This window comes from Elephas maximus, chromosome 4, assembly GCF_024166365.1.
Source record: "Elephas maximus indicus isolate mEleMax1 chromosome 4, mEleMax1 primary haplotype, whole genome shotgun sequence".
Lineage (NCBI taxonomy): Eukaryota > Metazoa > Chordata > Mammalia > Proboscidea > Elephantidae > Elephas > Elephas maximus.
Genome location: NC_064822.1, coordinates 91,471,579 through 91,490,664, shown reverse-complemented (window position 1 = coordinate 91,490,664; position 19,086 = coordinate 91,471,579). Strand labels below are relative to the sequence as shown.

At 39.5% G+C, this 19,086-nt stretch overlaps 1 protein-coding gene across 1 annotated transcript in view; it reads left to right on the top strand.

Moving 5' to 3' along the window:
* The first annotated feature begins 5,072 nt into the window (after positions 1 to 5,072).
* PKP2 (plakophilin 2) overlaps positions 5,073 to 19,086 on the top strand; it is an 85,505-nt gene continuing 71,491 nt past the window's right edge. The window contains exon 1 of the mRNA XM_049882809.1: positions 5,073 to 5,420. Coding sequence (XP_049738766.1) covers positions 5,198 to 5,420 — 223 coding nt within the window. The 5' untranslated portion in view covers positions 5,073 to 5,197. The remainder of the gene's footprint in view (positions 5,421 to 19,086) is intronic.

The following is a 19,086-nucleotide window of genomic DNA, read 5'->3' as shown; positions in this document are numbered from 1 at the left end:
CCCTTTCTGTCTCGGGCTCATAGTTATCGTGTGACCTTGGTGTTCTTCATTCTCTTTTGATCCAGGTGGGTTGAGACCAACTGATGCATCTTAGATGGCCGCTTGTTAGCATTTAAGACCCCAGATGCCACATTTCAAAGTGGGATGCAGAATGTTTTCATAAAAGAGTTTATTTTGCCAATTGACTTAGAAGTCTCCTTAAGCCATAGTCCCCAAACCCCCGCCCTTGCTCCGATGACCTTTGAAGCATTCAGTTTATCCTGGAAACTTCTTTGCTTTTGGTCCAGTCCAGTTGAGCTGACCTTCTGTGTATTGAGTATTGTCCTTCCCTTCACCTAAAGTAGCTCTTATCTACTGACTAATCAGTAAAAAAAACCTCTCCCACCCTCCCTCCCTCCCCACCTCGTAACCACAAAAGTATGTGTTCTTCTCAGTTTTTACTATTTCTCAAGATCTTATAATAATGGTCTTATACAATATTTGTCCTTTTGCCTCTGACTAATTTCGCTCAGCATAATGCCTTCCAGGTTCCTCCAAGTCATGAAATGTTTCACAGATTCGTCACTGTTCTTTATCGATGCGTAGTATTCCATTGTGTGAATATACCACAATTTATTTACCCATTCATCTGTTGATGGACACCTTGGTTGCTTCCAGCTTTTTGCTATTGTAAACAGAGCTGCAATAAACATGGGTGTGCATATATCTGTTCGTGTGAAGGCTCTTACTTCTCTAGGGTATATTCTGAGGAGTGGGATTTCTGGGTTGTATGGTAGTTCTATTTCTAACTTTTTCTGAAGCACATATTTATGTCACTCGACCATTCAGCAAAATAATTTTTAAACAATGCATGATGCTTAAGTGCTAGATCCTATATAAAGTTATAAAAATCAATCCTACTGAATTTCCCTGATACCTTCATTAGTCTACAAGTCACTAAGCATTGTGCTCCCTGAGGCACTCAAGTCACTTCTGAATATTGTTTCAGGCCAGGCTACCTCCTTCAGGATCATTCCTTTTGCTCAGCTACACCTGGGCCCACTCAGAGCCAAACTAATTAATCAGAATACCTGTAGGCAACAGGCTACACGCAATTAACTATTTATCGAGCAACTGCTAGTTATCTTATTGCTAGGTTTTGTAACAGAGACAAAGAAGGGTCTGTACATGGTCTCTGATGAAACCAAGAATGTATGATAGAGATCTACCAGCCTGGTCCCTCCCTTCAGCTTCTCTGGCCATCAGGTGAACGATCTTATAATCAATGTAGCAACTGTAGTGATCCATCCAGAAGACAATCATTTTATCTGATACACTGTGTTCATATGTGCCCATGAGTCATGACTAGAGGTACTGTCTTGAAAGCCTCAGTAACTATGAGCAAATTGCTCATTGCCGGCCCACCTGGTTTCCACCTCCCACACCACATTTCGGGTCTTTTAAGAAGAGTACGTTTCAGACCTAAATACTCGCAATGCATCCAAAAAAGCAGACAAAATGAGCATCTGACTTAAAGATAAGCACCTTCCCCATCACTGCTGTTGAAAGTCCCCATCACAGTGGTTTCAGCACCTACATGTTCATACTTCCTTTTCCAGCCCTGATCCAGTTTCATTATATGTGGCTAATGATAAAACTCCTACTGATTGCCTTGGCAACATACCCATTTGCTAAAAGAGGAAATAGGTTCTGAAGTTTATTTTAAATTTTCTATTTGCTAGCTCTCTTATACTAATTCAGAAAATATTTTTAAAGCAATAGATATTAATGGCCTAGAAATAGTAGCAGGAGAATATTTCAAGAGAGAAGACACTCATGAAACTGTGTTAAAGTTTGTTTTTTTTTTTTTAATATGAATCAAAGGGTTTTGGTGCCATTAATGTTCTCTAATGTTCTCCGTTAAAATATGATTTCTGCTCTAAACTTACATTCAGTCTTCTAGTAACTTCCTGAACTTTTTGAGTATTGGAATTTCCCAGACTGGAATTTATATATGGTTGAAGAAAATAATGATTATTCTGAGGAAGCTCTAACTGTAGATTTGAAAACAATTTTTAAAAAATAGTGCTTCAAGGCTCTAATGTATAAATGAAATAAAAACACACGTTTAAAGCTCAAGAATTTCTGAATTCTCGTTGTAAGTTCACAGCAGAAGGAATTGTAGCCTCATAATTCAGTTATCTGTTGTTTACATTCCACTTCAACATTCCTGCAGTTTCACTTAAAAAAAAAAAAAAACAGATTTTGTTGTAAGTGAAAAGCAAACAAAAATGGAAGCGTTTTCAAAACTGAACCTAAATACTAAAAAGTAGCAGATAGTAGAGCAGCCAAACACCACAAAAGTATTCAAAGAATTTTTATGCCCATGCTTCAATTTGTTGGCTAGAAGTCCACCTTTAAGAGTTATCTCACACTTGCTTACAATTTAGGAAGTTGGCTAGGCAGCTTTCCCAGGAAACATGGAGAACGTGACAGGTCTTGTACTCCACTGGAATAGAGGCATATCTAGACTACATTTTGGGGCACAACGCCAAAGTCTGCATACTCCTTCACTCTGATTAACTATTGCTATTGCAATAGGAAACCTTGGTGGCGTAGTGGTTAAGTGCTAGGGCTGCTAACCAAAGGGTCGGCAGTTTGAATCCACCAGGTGCTCCTTGGAAACTCTATGGGACAGTTCTACTCTGTCCTATAGGGTCCCTATGAGTCGGAATCAACTCGACGGCACTGGGTTTGGCTTTTTTTTTATTGCAATAGAATTCCCATCCCAAAGGGATCCTTTTAATGAGGTGATATGTTTATCTTATATTCAAAGGGATTTTTCTACTGGATCACTGAATTCTCAGGTATCTGAAAATTTAAAAACCTTATCTTGGTTTTTTTTTTTTTAATTGACAAAGAATATTACACTGCTCGTAACTATAATATCTAGAATACATAATGATATCTATTTGACTTTTTTAAAAATGATATAGAGTTACCAAAAGAGTTCGAAAAGTTAAATAGCACTAACAGTTGTTGACTACTCATGTACTAAGTGCTTTTATGCACAATTCATTCCACATATATCTATTGTCTACCATTTGCACTATTTTAGGCCCCAAAGAATAGCAGTGAATAAAACAAAAATTCCTGCTTTGGTGGAGAGAAACAATCAACAATTAAGTGCATAACATAAAGCGTGTGTGGTGATGAAAAGTGCCACGAAGAAAACCTAAACAGAGAAGGGAGATAGTGAGTGGCTGTGTGCGTATGTCCATGTGTGGGTGCATGTGTGTGTGAAAGTTTCATTTAAATACGTTGATATATGAGCAGAGATAAGTTGATACACAAGCAGAGACTGGAAGCAGGTGAGGGAGTCCAAAAGTGTGTCTCTGGGGGACATTTGTTAAAGAGCATTCAAAAATTCATTAACCATTGAAATTGGCTTCCAAAGCAACAGACTCCTGGGCTGCCTGAAAGAGGCCTGAAGATGGCGAGGGGAGAGGAAGGAGGAGGATAGAACAGAGTTTGTTCTTAGAAGTCTCTACAAGCACTTTCCCTTCATCCCACCCCTCTCTTTTCAACAAAATGGAAGCATCAGGGTTGAATGTTTACATCTGGCTACATAATTGAGCTTTACACAAGGTATAATTTACCTAAAGAATGGTCCTCCAGGGGTGGAGGAGTTACTACTAAGACCTACCATGCACATGGCTCCCACTCAAGCCTATATTCCACATGGCCTTAGCCATGTGATTGACTGTTCAGGCTTCTAGCTCTTTGATTTCCTCTATATCCCCTGGGAAGTTCATGTAAGAAAGGAGGCCACGTACCTATGCATTAAGTGTGTAAGGGTAAAGGAAATTAATAGAAAAATAGGGAAGGGAGAAACTGTGTTCTACAGCCACTCCAGACCTGAATAAGTGGAGTTTTGCAGCAATTGAGTGATTTCAGGGAAATTAAACATACAAACTCAAGCAAACAAAGAGAAGATTATCTTACTTAATACTGGGGAAAGACGTTTTCCTTTCTGCCTCTCAAGTCCAAAGAGGAAAATCAGGACAAGTGGCTTAGATTGTAAATTTTCAGATCAAGGACCCATCTGTTGAGTTCAGCTCTCAATTTCTCAGTAGTCAACTGCGTGTAAAACATAATTAATAGCAGGATAAATCTAAATTGTTGAAGAGATGATTGAAAAGTCAGAGGCCCCTTCCTCGACCCCCCTACAAAGAGCCTGTGAAAAAGAGGACTTAATCAACATTAGTTAGCAGGGCTATTAAAAAGTTTCACCTAGTAAAAGGCGGCTCTTCCCTTGCGCCTCTCATTGGATTTTGTGTGTAGGTGTGTTCGTCAAAAGCCGAGTGGGTGAGCGAGAGCGCACTGGGTACAATTTGTGTATCTGCAAGAGAAAACAGAAGCTCTCAAAGGGGAAGAACATATGTCTCTGGGACAGCATCTGTGCAAAAAGTACTCAGTCCCTAAGTTGCACTAAGGGGGGGGGGGACTTTTTTGCAAAGTCTCTTATTTTACATAAGTCATCTTCTTGGCAATTTTTCCCTCATATTGTCCTTTCCCTAACCCTGTCCTGACCAAAAAGCCCTTTCTCACCCTCAGGTGCAGGAAAATCACAAAACGTTTCTAACACAGTCTGACAAAGCCTGACTAACCCGATAAACTGCTCACTCGGGGATCCCAGAGGCAAGCCTCAGCCCAAGAACAGAGGCGACACCCCAGGGCGCACCTGCTTGGAGGGCGGCTCCTCCAGCAACCAAACGGAAATCACATCGTTTCCAAGCGCTGGGCGAGACAGCGATAGCGCGCGGGGCGCGGACGTGGCTGACAGGCGCTGAGGTGACTCCGAGGGTGTGCGTGACCCCAGAGGGTTCGGGCCCTCTCCTCGCCTCGGAGAGGGAGGGCCCTACTCGCCAGGTGTCCGCGGGCGCGCGGTCGACCCCGTACCCGCTCCCGGGCCCGAGTGCGCGTGCCTGGCCGGAGCCGCGCCCCCTGCCCCAGTGGAGGTTGGGCGCCGGGCTCTCAAGGCCGCGCTTCCCCCGCCGGGACCTCTCTTCGGCGCGGGGGACGGACCGGGGGCGGGGGCGGGGCCGGGGCGGGGCTCAGGCGGCAGGGCAGGGCTTACGCCCGCGCCCCGGACTTCGCCGTCCCCTCTCCCTCTGGTCCTGCGGCTGGCAAGCAGCTCGGTCGCAACTCTGGCCCGATGGCAGTCTCCGGCACTACGGCTGAGTGCGGCTACATCCGCACGGTCCTCGGCCAGCAAATCCTGGGGCAACTGGACAGCTCCACCCTGGCCCTGCCCTCCGAGGCCAAGCTGAAGCTGGCGGGGAGCAGCGGCCGCAGCGGCCAGGCAGCCAGGAACCTGCGGATCCAGGAGCAGGTGCAGCAGACCCTGGCCCGGAAGGGCCGGAGCTTCGTGGGCAACGGTGAGTGGAGCTCCGCCGCCCGACCCTGCCCCTCACCCTTTCCCCGGTCCATACCTCACCCCTTCCCCGGTTCTCCCTCACGCCCCTCGCCCCGTGGCTTGGACTCGCTGCGTCCTGAGGGTGCGGAACCTGGAGTTCGGCCCACCTGTTGCTCATGGCTTTTTTATATGACCCATTGCGACTCTGGGTTCAGACCGACTTAGTTGGAGAAAGCATTCTTTTTCTCCATAATCTCTTACTCAGCTTTGTCGTATCTGTATCTAAGATGTGTGTATGTTGAATGCATATATATGTATCTCTAAGAATTCAGTCCAAGATTTTCGCCCCTTATTTAACGAGCCCTCACTCAACCGCTGGCACAGGAGGACTTAATCTGGAGGCTCAAGGCGTCTATAAACATTTTGCAGTTCTATTCAGAATTATCATTTTCCTGGGAGAAAGCGCCATTCGCTTTTATTAGACTTTTTTTGAAAGAGTTCATGACCCCTATAAATACTTGAAAAAGGCGCTCCTCAAACCTGTAAGTTGGGATTGCACTGCCTCACCCAGGTACTTGGGGCGTCCCACCCAGTGTACTGGGTCGAGTGGTTGGCCTAGGAAGTGATCAAATTGACTCAGACGGCTTTGGGCCAGGAACAGCCACACCACCGTACAGAGAGAGATGTAGGGAGGGTAACGAGCTCCCAGGGGCAATCTCTAAACTGCTGCCCACGCCCAATTCGAACACCCAGGAGCAATATCTAAATTGCACCCCCCCCCCCAATTTCAAGATGAATAACGTTGATAGAGGTGACTTGTCTGTAGAAACGCCCCCCCCCCCCCGTTGTCCCGTTGCCTCAGTCAGGCGCCTTTCATATTTGTGGCAGCTCAGAATCCTCACCTCTTCTGGCCCCCATATCGCCAGGCCTCTGTCCATGGAGGGAGGAGGAAGGGGACTTTGGCCAGGCCCGCAGAAGCCCCGCCTGGCCTCCCCTCCTCCGCGTCCCACTCAGTTCTTGTGCAGCACTGTTGACACTCTCTCCAAAAAAGTAAACCCTGAAATAAAAGGAATTAGAAAAAAAAAACTGTGTTAGTGATTGATAGGGGAGGTGATGAAAGGAAGAAGATGGCAAGTCAGTTGTGAAAATTAGAGAACATAATGTATCATTTTCTCCCCTACTCGGAGTGACACGGTAACTCTTTTTTTATTTTTTTAATTTTTCATTATGAAGGTATTCTAGGCTTATTTTAAAAGAATAATAACAAAAGGAAAGAAATCGAGCAATTAAACTGGGGAATCACTTGTAATGTGTACCGTGTACCTGTTTTGCTAGGAAGTAACTTGGGTTATGGCAAGTTACTTGCCTTTTTTTTCCCCATTAGGGAAAAAACAAATGCTGTCATATCAGACCACAGATTAAAAGCAGAAAAGAGCCTGGGAGTTGGCAATTTGTGTAAAAGAATCATAAAGGATTAGGCGGTCTACATTTACATACTCAAAAGATAAATGATTTTTTTTTTGAGTACCTGGTATATGTCAAGAATTGGGCTATGTCATTCATTAAATAATTTACATTTTCAAAAAACTTGTGACGAGGTATTTTAATTCCAATTTTACAGGTGAAGAAATTAAGCAGTTAAGTAACACTCAAATTCCTATAGACAGTAAGTGGCAGAGCTGGTATTTAAACTCCAATTAAACATTTTGGTTATTAATACAAAGTAGCAATTATTAAACTTTGTTAAAGTCTGTGTGGGGTCCCTGAGTGGCTCAAATAGCTTGCACCAGGCTACTGACCTAACGGTTGGCAGTTCAAACCCACTCAGCGGTGCTGCAGAAGAAAGCTTGGCGATCTGCTTCCGTAAAGATCAAGGCCAAGAAAAACCCGGTGGAGGAGTTCTACTCTGTAACACATGGGATCGTCGTGAGTGGGAATTGACTCCACAGCAATGAGTTTGTTTGTTTTTGTTGTTTAAATCTCTGTGGCACCTCTGGTCAGTCCTGCCATGCCCCGGCTAATTTCCTTTATTACACACTTCCTGTCTCCTCTGAATTTCCTGAGAATCTGAGCTATCTTTTGGTTTACCTAAGGTGGATGTTAGCCAAACATAAAATATTTAAAGGAAGGTTGAGGGTAATTCGGCCGTAAACTGAAAAAGCCAAATCAGCTGCCAAGCGTCATGTGTTGCAGAGTAGAACTGCACTCCATAGGGGTTTCAAGGCTGTGACCTTTCAGAAGCAGCTCTCCAGGCCTTTCTTCCAAACTCTGCCAAAGTTATTTAATTCTTTACATTTTTAAATACCTTTGACCCTGAGTAATGAGCTTTTAAAAAAAAGCTTTAGCTTTTCCTTAATGATTTCTTTGTTTTTGTTTATTGAACTTTCTTTTCTTTTAATGAAGCCCTGATGGTACAGTAACTCTATGGGGCAGTTCTACTCTGTCCCATAGGGTTGCTTTGAGTCACAATCAACTCAACAGTGGGTTGGGTTGGTTCTTTGTGTTTTGTTTTTTTTTTTTTTTTTTGGTAACACAGTAGTTAAGAGTTAACAGCTGCTAACCAAAAGGTCGGCAGTTCAAATCCACCAGCTGCTCCCTGGAAACCGAATGGGGCAGTTCTACTCTGTCCTGTAGGGTCGCTGTGAGCCAGAATCGACTTGATGGCAGTGGGTTTGGTTTTTGGTTTTAGCTTTTCCTTAAAGGTTTCTTTATTTTTGTTTATTGACCTTTCTTTTAATAATCAATAAACTTGTACTGACCACCCCAGATAAAGTATATGGGGATCCATTTTACATATGAAGAAACTGAGGCCCGTGGTCACACATGTTACAAGTATAACGTGCTTAGGTTTGACCTAGGCCTGTCTTTCAACAAACATTTATCTAAAGCTTAGTCATAATCCCATGTATGATCAATTTTCTCTGTCTCCAACATGGTGCATCTGTGGATTGGTGAATCTAACAACTATCAGTTGAGCATGTTCTTCATGCAGGACACTGTGCAGGCACTGAATTAAACACAGACTCTGCTTGCTTTAAAGCAAGGATTTTAAGTCTGGAAAAGGAAGCCTCTGTCTAAAAAAATGCAATACCAAATAAAAGGTGGTAAGCAATCCAAAAAGACAGCTAACATAGAGTTTGGCAGTATATGTTACTTCTAGATGAAGGGAATTTTGGAAAGCTTCAGGAGGATTTTTGATTTCAAAAATTCAGTAGGTTTGAACATAGGGAGGTGGTTGGTGGAAGAGCATCCTAGGAAGTGAAAGCATGAATATTTCATAGTTCGCAGAGTTGGTATCGTTAGAACAAAGAACACTATGAATGGTGCTTCTGCCCTAATGCTTCGGGCAACTATTTGAGTGGGTCTTTTTCCAACTTAGGAACAAAGTGTTTGAAATATTTTGATTACAACAGCAGCTTCCCTGCAAGCCGAAATATCCTCAGCAGCCTACACAAAAGTGCAAGTCAGGCAGATAAGGCAGCAAACAACACCTACTGACTTTAAAGCCTCAACTTTCTAAGACTCGAAAACGAAATCATCCTCAAAGGAATTTAACATTATCACTCCATGGATGAATTACCAGGGGTAGTTCATGTATGCTGTTTAATTAAGGTTTTTTGAAAAGGTCTGTGGGGTTCATGATGGTTGTATTGTTTCAATTATTTCCTTATTACTCTTGTGTCTGTAAAGTTTAAACAGCTAAGCAATTGTTAAAAAACAGTGCTTGTCTGGAAAGGGTCCTATAGCAACACAAGAAAATCCAGGAAGAAACAGCCCTGGTGATTACTATTAGAGAATTCTGAATTGTTGACAAACCTGTAAGATTGAGGTGGCAGATAATTTGCTAAAAACTAAAGTCACTGATTTGTTGATAAATACCCCCAAGGGTCTTTAACTCTTCAGTTTCTTTCTAATTTATTTGCATAGGTGGGGGGTTCATTGTAAATCACTCAGTGACTTCTGGTGTTAATTTAAACAATGCTGAACATTTTACAGTTGGCTGTAACTTCTAGGGCAGAGATGGGGGAATTGCTTAGCAGCATTGTGAAAGGAATCTCTACTGTAGGGACTTTTTAAAAATCTGTTCATAAAAGTCACAGAGAAGACATTTAAGAATTGCCAGTGTCAGCTAAGGGAAAAATTTTAAGTTTCCATATCCTATTTATTATGCTTGCCTTGAAAGTACTACTACTTTACTTATTACACAGTATCCCCTTGAGATACCTAGATAGGAAGAAAGTCATGTTTAAAATCACGCAGGCAATGCTTATGGAACACAATGAACAACGCCCTAGTGAAATTTACAACTTCTTTGGAAATCTGCTGTAAAAACTTGAGGCATGCCATTTACTCAGATGGCTTTCCCTGGCCAAGCTGCTTTGAATCTCTGTGAAAAGAAGCGGTTCTGGAAAAGGCACTGACATTTGGCTAAGGGTAGAAAAATGGGCAGCTAATAGGTGTTAATGAGAGGAAAAAAAGAGTAGGTATTGTTCAAATACTGTATGAATTCTTTGTTTGCCAAAAAGGAATTCCAGGAATGAAGCAATTCTGGGAGCGAGGTGACTGGTGATCCAGAAAGGAGGAGGGGCTGGGCGGGGGAAAAAGAGTTAATGGTGGGGTGACAGGGATGTGGCCAGCTGCTCTGAATATAAGGTGTCAGTAGTGCCACTGGATTTAGTGTACCTCAATATCTGCCTGATACAGCCTATGGGCCACTTTTTGTTCAGTTCTGGCAGACTGATTGCAGTAAGTGCAAAAAATGTTAAGTGTCCTTTTTTTTGGAAATTCTTCTGATTACAATTAGTTAAAGGAAATAGAATGTTAAAATAGTGATTACAAAAACTAAACTTCACACCGCTAAAATGGCGAGAATACATGTTTCATGGGTAGAGTTCAGAGTGAGCGTGTGATAGGAATGCTTCAGAATCAATGGGACTGTATGAAACCACAAAGACCCAGAGTAACAGTGTTTGATTATGAAGCTGCTTTGTTCTGTGTGTCACAGATTAGATGGAGGCAGTTACCTTAAAGGGAAGACAGCTATTCACTATGGCTTTTAAGGAATCCATAAATGTTATCTATACCCTGTGCTGGTGGTTCCAATCATAGGAACAGACCCATGATATTCTAGGTATCTGTTGTTCACATTGCCTCATTCTTCTAAAGTGTTGCTTTGGTTATTAGCTTTAAAAACTTCTTTTTCTCATGTATTAAAATAAGGCTATAATTATTGACATTGTTTTATCTTCAAATATAGTTTAATGTTGACTTTATACTAAGATAAGAATTTTATTTCTAGTCTAACCGATAAAAGCTATTCGAGATCTTTGATTTCTTTTTTTCTTCTGTGAGAAAAAAAGCATATTATTAGCAACCCATCTATGATATTAATGAAATATAGCAAATGTTGCCAAGACCTCTGGAGTTTATAAATCAGACCTGACTAATATAGCATATAATAGATCATGTGGTTCCAACTCAGATGACATTCAAGAATTTTAAATTATACAATTCTGAGGTAAATGTTGGGCTCCAGCTGTTTTCTACATGTACTCAAAGGTATGAAGACATAAATACCATATATTCCCCCCAGGAAAGTAAACAGTAAAAGTCAGTAATGAAAGTGGGAATAGGCAATAAATTAGGGGAATATTTATTCTATTAGAGTGAACCACCTCAGTCCCTTGACTTATTAGTGTAAGAACAATGTACAGAATTTCAGGTCCTCTTGTAATAGAAATGTTAAAAAATCTATTTTGTATACTTCGTGTAATGCCATTAATGCTGATTGGATAGTGAACATAAAAACAGCTGTAATGTTCTTAAAGTTCTCTTTTAACAAAGACCTTGGGAGTTCAATACGTAAAAACAACAAAAAAAAATTTTTTTTTTTTTGTTGCCCGGATCAAAATGCATATTTGGAAAAAATGTTGAGCATTTGAAATCACAACTCACCATTAAAAGAAGCCACATCTTTATATTCTTGGAATAATCAGCTTTAGGCTTAATAATATTAATTGACCAAAGTGATCATAGCCAAAGTTTGGCAGTTCCCTGATTTCCAGACGAAAATGTTGCCCATTAGAAACATAGTAAATTATTTCCACTAAATCTTAAATCTAAGTAACACAAACATCCATTGGGACAGTTGGGGAGAGGAAATCATACCAGGATTATTTTACCTTGATTAATTTTTCCTTAGAAGGAGGTTAACAAATGGGAATTTTTCATGAGAGATAGTATGAACTTATTATAGACCATCAAAATATTGCAGATAATTGACAACTCCACAGTAGTAGTAGAGGACTTCGACACACCACTTTTAGTTATAGACAGAACATCTAAAAAGAAAATCACTAAGGACATTGAAAACTTGAATAAAACCATAAGCCAACTGGACCTAATGATCGTATGCATGACGCTCTGCCCCACATCAGAACAATGCACATTCTTCTTTAACACACATGGATCATCTCCCAGAATATACAATATGCTAGGACACAAAACCAGTCTCAACATATTTAAAAAGATTGAAATCATACAGAGCATCTTCTCTGATCAGAACAATATGAAACTAGAAATCAACAAAAGAATAAATAAGGAAAAAAATAAGTACATGGAAAGTAGATAATACACTGCTAAAAAACTATTGGGTCATAGAAGAAATCAAAAGTAAAATTAAAAATTTCTTGAATCAAACAAAAATGAAAACACAACATATCAAAACCTTTGGGACACAGTAAAAACTGTACTCAGAGGGAAGTTTACAGCAATAAATGCCTATATTAAAAAAGAAGATCCAAAATCATTAACTTAAACTGACAACTTGAAAGAATAGTAAAGGAAGAACAAAAGAAGCCAAAAGCTACCAAGAAAAAAAAAAAAGATTAGAACAGGAATAAATGAAATTGAAACACAGTTCAAAGAATTCGCAAAACCAAAAGTTGGTTCTTTGAAAGAATCAATAAAATAGACAAACCACTGGCTAGACTGACTAAAGAAAAAACCAGAAGAGGCAAATAAACTAAGAACTGAAATTGGTGGCATTAAAACAGATCCAACAGAGATAAAGATCATAACTGATTACTATGAAAAATTATACTCCAACTAATTTGAAAACCTAGATGAAATGGACAAATTCCTAGAAACACACTACTCAAACTAACACAGACCAAGGTAGAAATTTTAAACAGACATATTACAAAAGAAGAGATTGATGATGTCATCAAAAAACTGCCAACAACAACAACTACAAAGCCCAGGACCCAGATGGTAACACTGGAGAATTCTACCAAACATTTCAGAGAAGAGCTGACACCAACCCTACTCAATCTCTTCAAAAACAGATGAGGAAGGAATACCACTGAACTCTTTCGGTTCTTTCTATGAAGCCAGCATAACCCAGATACCTAAACCAGGCAAAGGTACCACAGAAAAGAAATAACTGTTTTTAAACAGTTTTCAAACAGAATTTCGTTCACAAAAGTTTGGTTTTCACACTTTTTCATAAATTAATCTGTTCTGGAGAGAGGGCTAAAACTAGTGTGTATGTTGTAATCACACTCTGTTGTATCTCAGAGGTTTTTTTCTGATAAGTTTACCAGCGGTGTTAAATTTGACTTTTTCTGGTTGATTTTTTTTTTTATTGTACTTTAGATGAAGATTTACAGAACAAACTAGCTTCTCATTAAACAGCTAGTACACATATTGTTTCACGGTACTGGTTAACAACTCCACAACAAGTCAACTCTCTCCCTTCTCGACCTTGCGTTCCCTATTACCAGCTTTCCTGTCCCCTCCTGCCTTCTAGTCTTTGCCCCTGGGCTGGTGTGCCCCTTTAGTCTTGTTTTGTTTTATGCACCTGTCTAATCTTTGGCTAAAGGGTGAACCTCAGAAGTGACTTCATTAGCTTAGTAATAGCTTTTCAGCCGTTCACTTCACTAGCCTAATGCACAATGTGCTTTTGATGTTTCCTAAAGAAGGTGATGATTTATTAGTGAATAATTCAAATTAATACTGACTCAGGCAACATTACCCAAACCTTTTCTTCTAAGAACACCATGGTCATTTTAAGGAGCCCACTTTAGAAGAAATGAAGCTGGTAGTTGTAGAACAACTTTAAAAACTCCACCCTCTATTCTCAAATAAGCAATTCAAGTCAAAGCAATTCTGGGGGTGGGGGAGAAAACGGGAAACTGGATTTCATGGTAGAAAGAATTCCAAATTGCTTAGAAGACTGATGAGGTCTAGCCCTCACAAGACAATATAATTTTTTCTTTTTTCTGGTCTGAATGTTACATCTGAATGACATGATCCCGAAGCAGCTGTTAGGAGAAAGGTATCTTTGATTCTGGATAGCTATGCAAGTATTACCCAAAATAGCAGATTATTGTTAGGGTTAAAAATACTAAATTGATTTCCATAAGCACAGTTTTTTCTTTGTGGGTTTCGTGAGCAGCTTAATTAACTGACTGGTTAAATTTAACGTTGATTATATCAAACTAACAAGGCTCTGTTCTGACTCCATTACCTGTATCTATGGGCACACTCCAAAAAACCAACTAAGCTTTCCTTATAGTTATATGATAAGTAGATGATAAAAAAAGTAGATGATAGAGAATGCTAAACAAACAAACAAATAAAGCTGGTATATAGCCTGCTTCTATTAGAAGAAGGCAGCACTCGCTTTCAGAAGGGTATCTTTTCTTTCAAGATTCCAACACTCTATGAGAATGGTTTAAAAAGTGATTTGGTTTGCACTGAGCTCCAAAAGGAGAATTTCTAGTGATGAAGGTATAAAAAGAGATTCCCATAAAAACAGGTCCAGATAAATTTATGCATATAAATTAGCAGATGTTCACTACTAATACTGATTTAAATGCTAAAGTTAATTGTGCTAACAACCACAAGTAGTTGCCTTTCCACTCTGTTGACTTACAATCAGCTTTTTGCTGGAAACAGAGCCTGAAAGTCTAAAGCTATCATATTCCTGTATTTGGTCTTTCTACATCAAGCTCTGGGTGAGAACAGCTCTTTTGCAGATCTTAAAGATTTAGACTTAATTTCTTCTATTAGAATAAAAGTGGAGGCATGTTATTACAGATGAAGCATGGCATCTTGAAACTTATTAGAAGGAATTTACACAGAAATTCATACTCACAGGGCTCATTAGGGTCATTTATTAACAAAATTAGGAGCTCAAAAAGAAAAACATGAAATAGTGAGGACCCATCAAGAACATACATCAGTATCTCTGAGTTGGGTGGTATTTTCCTTGCACTTGTGGGCATGTAACAGAGGATTCATTTCCTGGACTCATATTTTTAAAAGATAACCTTGTTCTATTCTCATTTCCTACCCCTCCCCCCTTTAAAAATTGGTAGCTATTTATGGGACCCACAATTCTATACCTTGCATAAAACTTGGGTAAGTACTTGCTCAGGCTGGAAAATGAATGGCACTGATTGAAAAAACCAGGTTAACAGCAAGTATTGGCAAGGACATGGGGAGATTGGCACCCTTATCCATTGCTTGTGGGACTGTAAAATGGTATAATCACTATGGAAAATGGTATCTATTTTTAAAAGATAACCTTGTTCTATTCTCATTTCCTACCCCTCCCCCCTTTAAAAATTGGTGACCCACAATTCTATACCTTGCATAAAACTTGGGTAAGTACTTGCTCAGGCTGGAAAATGAATGGCACTCATTGAAAAAACCAGGTAACAGCAAGTATTGGCAAGGACATGGGGAGATTGGCACCCTTATCCATTGCTTGTGGGACTGTAAAATGGTATAATCACTATGGAAAATGGTGCTTCCTTAAAAATCTAGAAATAGAACTACCTTCTGATCCAGCAATCCCACTTCTAAGTATGTACCCTACAGACCTAAAAATAATGGCACGAACAGACCTATGCACATCTATATTCACTGGTGCTTTATTCACAATAGCAAATAAATGGAAACAACTGTAGTGCCTATCAATGGATGAATGAATAAGCAAAATGTGGTGTATACATACAATGGAATACTATGCAACTATAAAGAACAATGATAAGTCTGAGAAACATAATATGAATGGACCTGGAGGGCATAATGCTAAGTGAAATAAGTCAAGCACATAAGGACAAATATTGTATGATCCCTCTTTTATAAGAAGTCAAGAACAGATAAATACAGAGAGATCAGTGTTCATTGGTGGTTACCACAGAGTAGAGACTTGTTATTTTTGGTCATGGGAAAAGTGGCACCGTATGTGGATATAGTGAACACAGCACAACCAAAGTAAAAACAAATGTTTGAGCACATATATATGGGCATTGACACAATTAAAGAGAATGTTGACAAATCGTGGTAAATGAAACTAATGTCAGTGAACAATTTGTGTGGAAATTGTCAAAGGAGAACCTAACTTGGTGTGTAAACTTTCACCAAAAACTAAATTAAAAATAATAATAAATACACAAACCATACAGATAAAAGAATGACAGTAAATATGTATCACCCAGATATAGAGTGAACCTTTTCAAACGGACATAGTAAGCTTTTCTCAGGAATAAAGAATCTGCCTACATTTAGGAGGAGGGAATTTTCCTTCCTTTCCGTATTCCTAGAATGACGAAGAAAAATTAGGCTATTTGAATGTCTTCCATCCATCCCAAGACAAAAGCACATATGCAACTACCTCGTCACATTTGACTCCACTGTAGTGATCCATAGAACAGATGTCAACCTGAAGGATTAAGTGCAAAGTGAATTTGTTTAAATTGGACACTTTGAATGTACACACAGATACGATTAATTAAAGTTAACTTGTCAAGAGCTGATACAGGACTGTGCCAGAAGTGATAGTATAAGACATGACTCCTGATGTCAAGGAGCTAAACATCTACTTGGGAGATGAGACAGCCTCTTCCTGCTTTGGTCTGGCCTCACTCTAATCCATTCCCCACATAGCTACTAGTGGGAATTTCCAGAAATCTCATCGCATCGTTTCCCCATTAAAATTCCTTCAGTTTCTTACTGTTATCTACAGGAGTAAAATCCTCGTTCGACATGGCATTCAAGTTCTTCATGATCTGATGCCTGCAACTTCTCAAACTTCATCCCTATCTCCCCACCCTCCACCAAACTGACAGGTGGAATTTATCTTGCTTGGTATTCCTACTCCTCCCCCTACCCCCTTCACTTCTGCGTTTCTTCACTTTGCCTGGTTAACTCTTGCCATTCTCTCAAAACTGAAATCTGTTTTGCCCTCTTACAGGAAGCCTTCCCTCACCACTCTTCTCCACCTCATATTGTAAAGTGAGATCTTCAATACAAGTAAGAAAGTTTGATAACTGTGAATCACAGAAGATGTTTCAGCAGGGGAGAAACATGAAAAATGCAGGGGTTTTGAGAAAATATGTTGGCAGAGGTATCAAGGGTGGGTTTAAAGGAGAAGGCACAGTAGCCATGAATCAGTTAGGAAGAGGTTAGTGCAAATATAAGGCAAAAAAATAATCATCTATTAGTTTTATAAATGCACATTTTTGACTATTAGTTGTATCATAGTGAGTCAAATATGATATAGATCACTGCAGCTCTAAAGTCTTACGAGTAAATTATTATGGGATGTCTCAGCAAATGAATTGTCAGGGATGCCAAAGTAAGGAGACGAGCCACAGAAAATTAATAGATTTAGAAACCTTATTACTTCATCAGTATGCTGAATCACTGACTACTCAAATAAATGATATAGATAGATGCAGTATAAAAGGGCCTTTTGTGTGTGTGTTTGTGGTTATCTAGATATCTGTAATTTGAGGATTGTCAAAAAATTCCATAAACTGGTTTATCAGGGAATATTCCTCAAACTGCATGGGGGGTTTCTGAAAAATAGGAACTGCTGGTCACTCATTGATACGCTGTGTGAGTCATAGAGCCATTGGCAAGTCCACACACTGGCACATGGAGATTGTGGCCCGTTCTCCCAGGAGAGCTGGCCTATCCCTCACCGACTCAAGTTTGTAAGCGCACATGGCCACATACGCCCAATACACTGAGTTGTTTCTTAAGGTTAATTCTTAAGTTGTGTTAATTCTTCACAATAAACAGCACTGCACACTTTCTGTTAAATTTTTAATAATGCAAAACATTAGACGTGGATCTGCTTTAGCAAAAAAAAAAAAACTTTTTACTATAATTTTCTAAACCAATAAATTTCATTCATTTTCCAGCCTGAGCAAGTACTTACCCAAGTTTTATGCAAGGTATAGAATTGTGGGTCCCATAAATAGCTACCAATTTTTAAAGGGGGGAGGGGTAGGAAATGAGAATAGAACAAGGTTATCTTTTAAAAATATGAGTCCAGGAAATGAATCCTCTGTTACATGCCCACAAGTGCAAGGAAAATACCACCCAACTCAGAGATACTGATGTATGTTCTTGATGGGTCCTCACTATTTCATGTTTTTCTTTTTGAGCTCCTAATTTTGTTAATAAATGACCCTAATGAGCCCTGTGAGTATGAATTTCTGTGTAAATTCCTTCTAATAAGTTTCAAGATGCCATGCTTCATCTGTAATAACATGCCTCCACTTTTATTCTAATAGAAGAAATTAAGTCTAAATCTTTAAGATCTGCAAAAGAGCTGTTCTCACCCAGAGCTTGATGTAGAAAGACCAAATACAGGAATATGATAGCTTTAGACTTTCAGGCTCTGTTTCCAGCAAAAAGCTGATTGTAAGTCAACAGAGTGGAAAGGCAACTACTTGTGGTTGTTAGCACAATTAACTTTAGCATTTAAATCAGTATTAGTAGTGAACATCTGCTAATTTATATGCATAAATTTATCTGGACCTGTTTTTATGGGAATCTCTTTTTATACCTTCATCACTAGAAATTCTCCTTTTGGAGCTCAGTGCAAACCAAATCACTTTTTAAACCATTCTCATAGAGTGTTGGAATCTTGAAAGAAAAGATACCCTTCTGAAAGCGAGTGCTGCCTTCTTCTAATAGAAGCAGGCTATATACCAGCTTTATTTGTTTGTTTGTTTAGCATTCTCTATCATCTACTTTTTTTATCATCTACTTATCATATAACTATAAGGAAAGCTTAGTTGGTTTTTTGGAGTGTGCCCATAGATACAGGTAATGGAGTCAGAACAGAGCCTTGTTAGTTTGATATAATCAACGTTAAATTTAACCAGTCAGTTAATTAAGCTGCTCACGAAACCCACAAAGAAAAAACTGTGCTTATGGAAATCAATTTAGTATTTTTAACCCTAACAATAATCTGCTATTTTGGGTAATACTTGCATAGCTATCCAGAATCAAAGATACCTTTCTCCTAACAGCTGCTTCGGGATCATGTCATTCAGATGTAACATTCAGACCAGAAAAAAGAAAAAATTATATTGTCTTGTGAGGGCTAGACCTCATCAGTCTTCTAAGCAATTTGGAATTCTTTCTACCATGAAATCCAGTTTCCCGTTTTCTCCCCCACCCCCAGAATTGCTTTGACTTGAATTGCTTATTTGAGAATAGAGGGTGGAGTTTTTAAAGTTGTTCTACAACTACCAGCTTCATTTCTTCTAAAGTGGGCTCCTTAAAATGACCATGGTGTTCTTAGAAGAAAAGGTTTGGGTAATGTTGCCTGAGTCAGTATTAATTTGAATTATTCACTAATAAATCATCACCTTCTT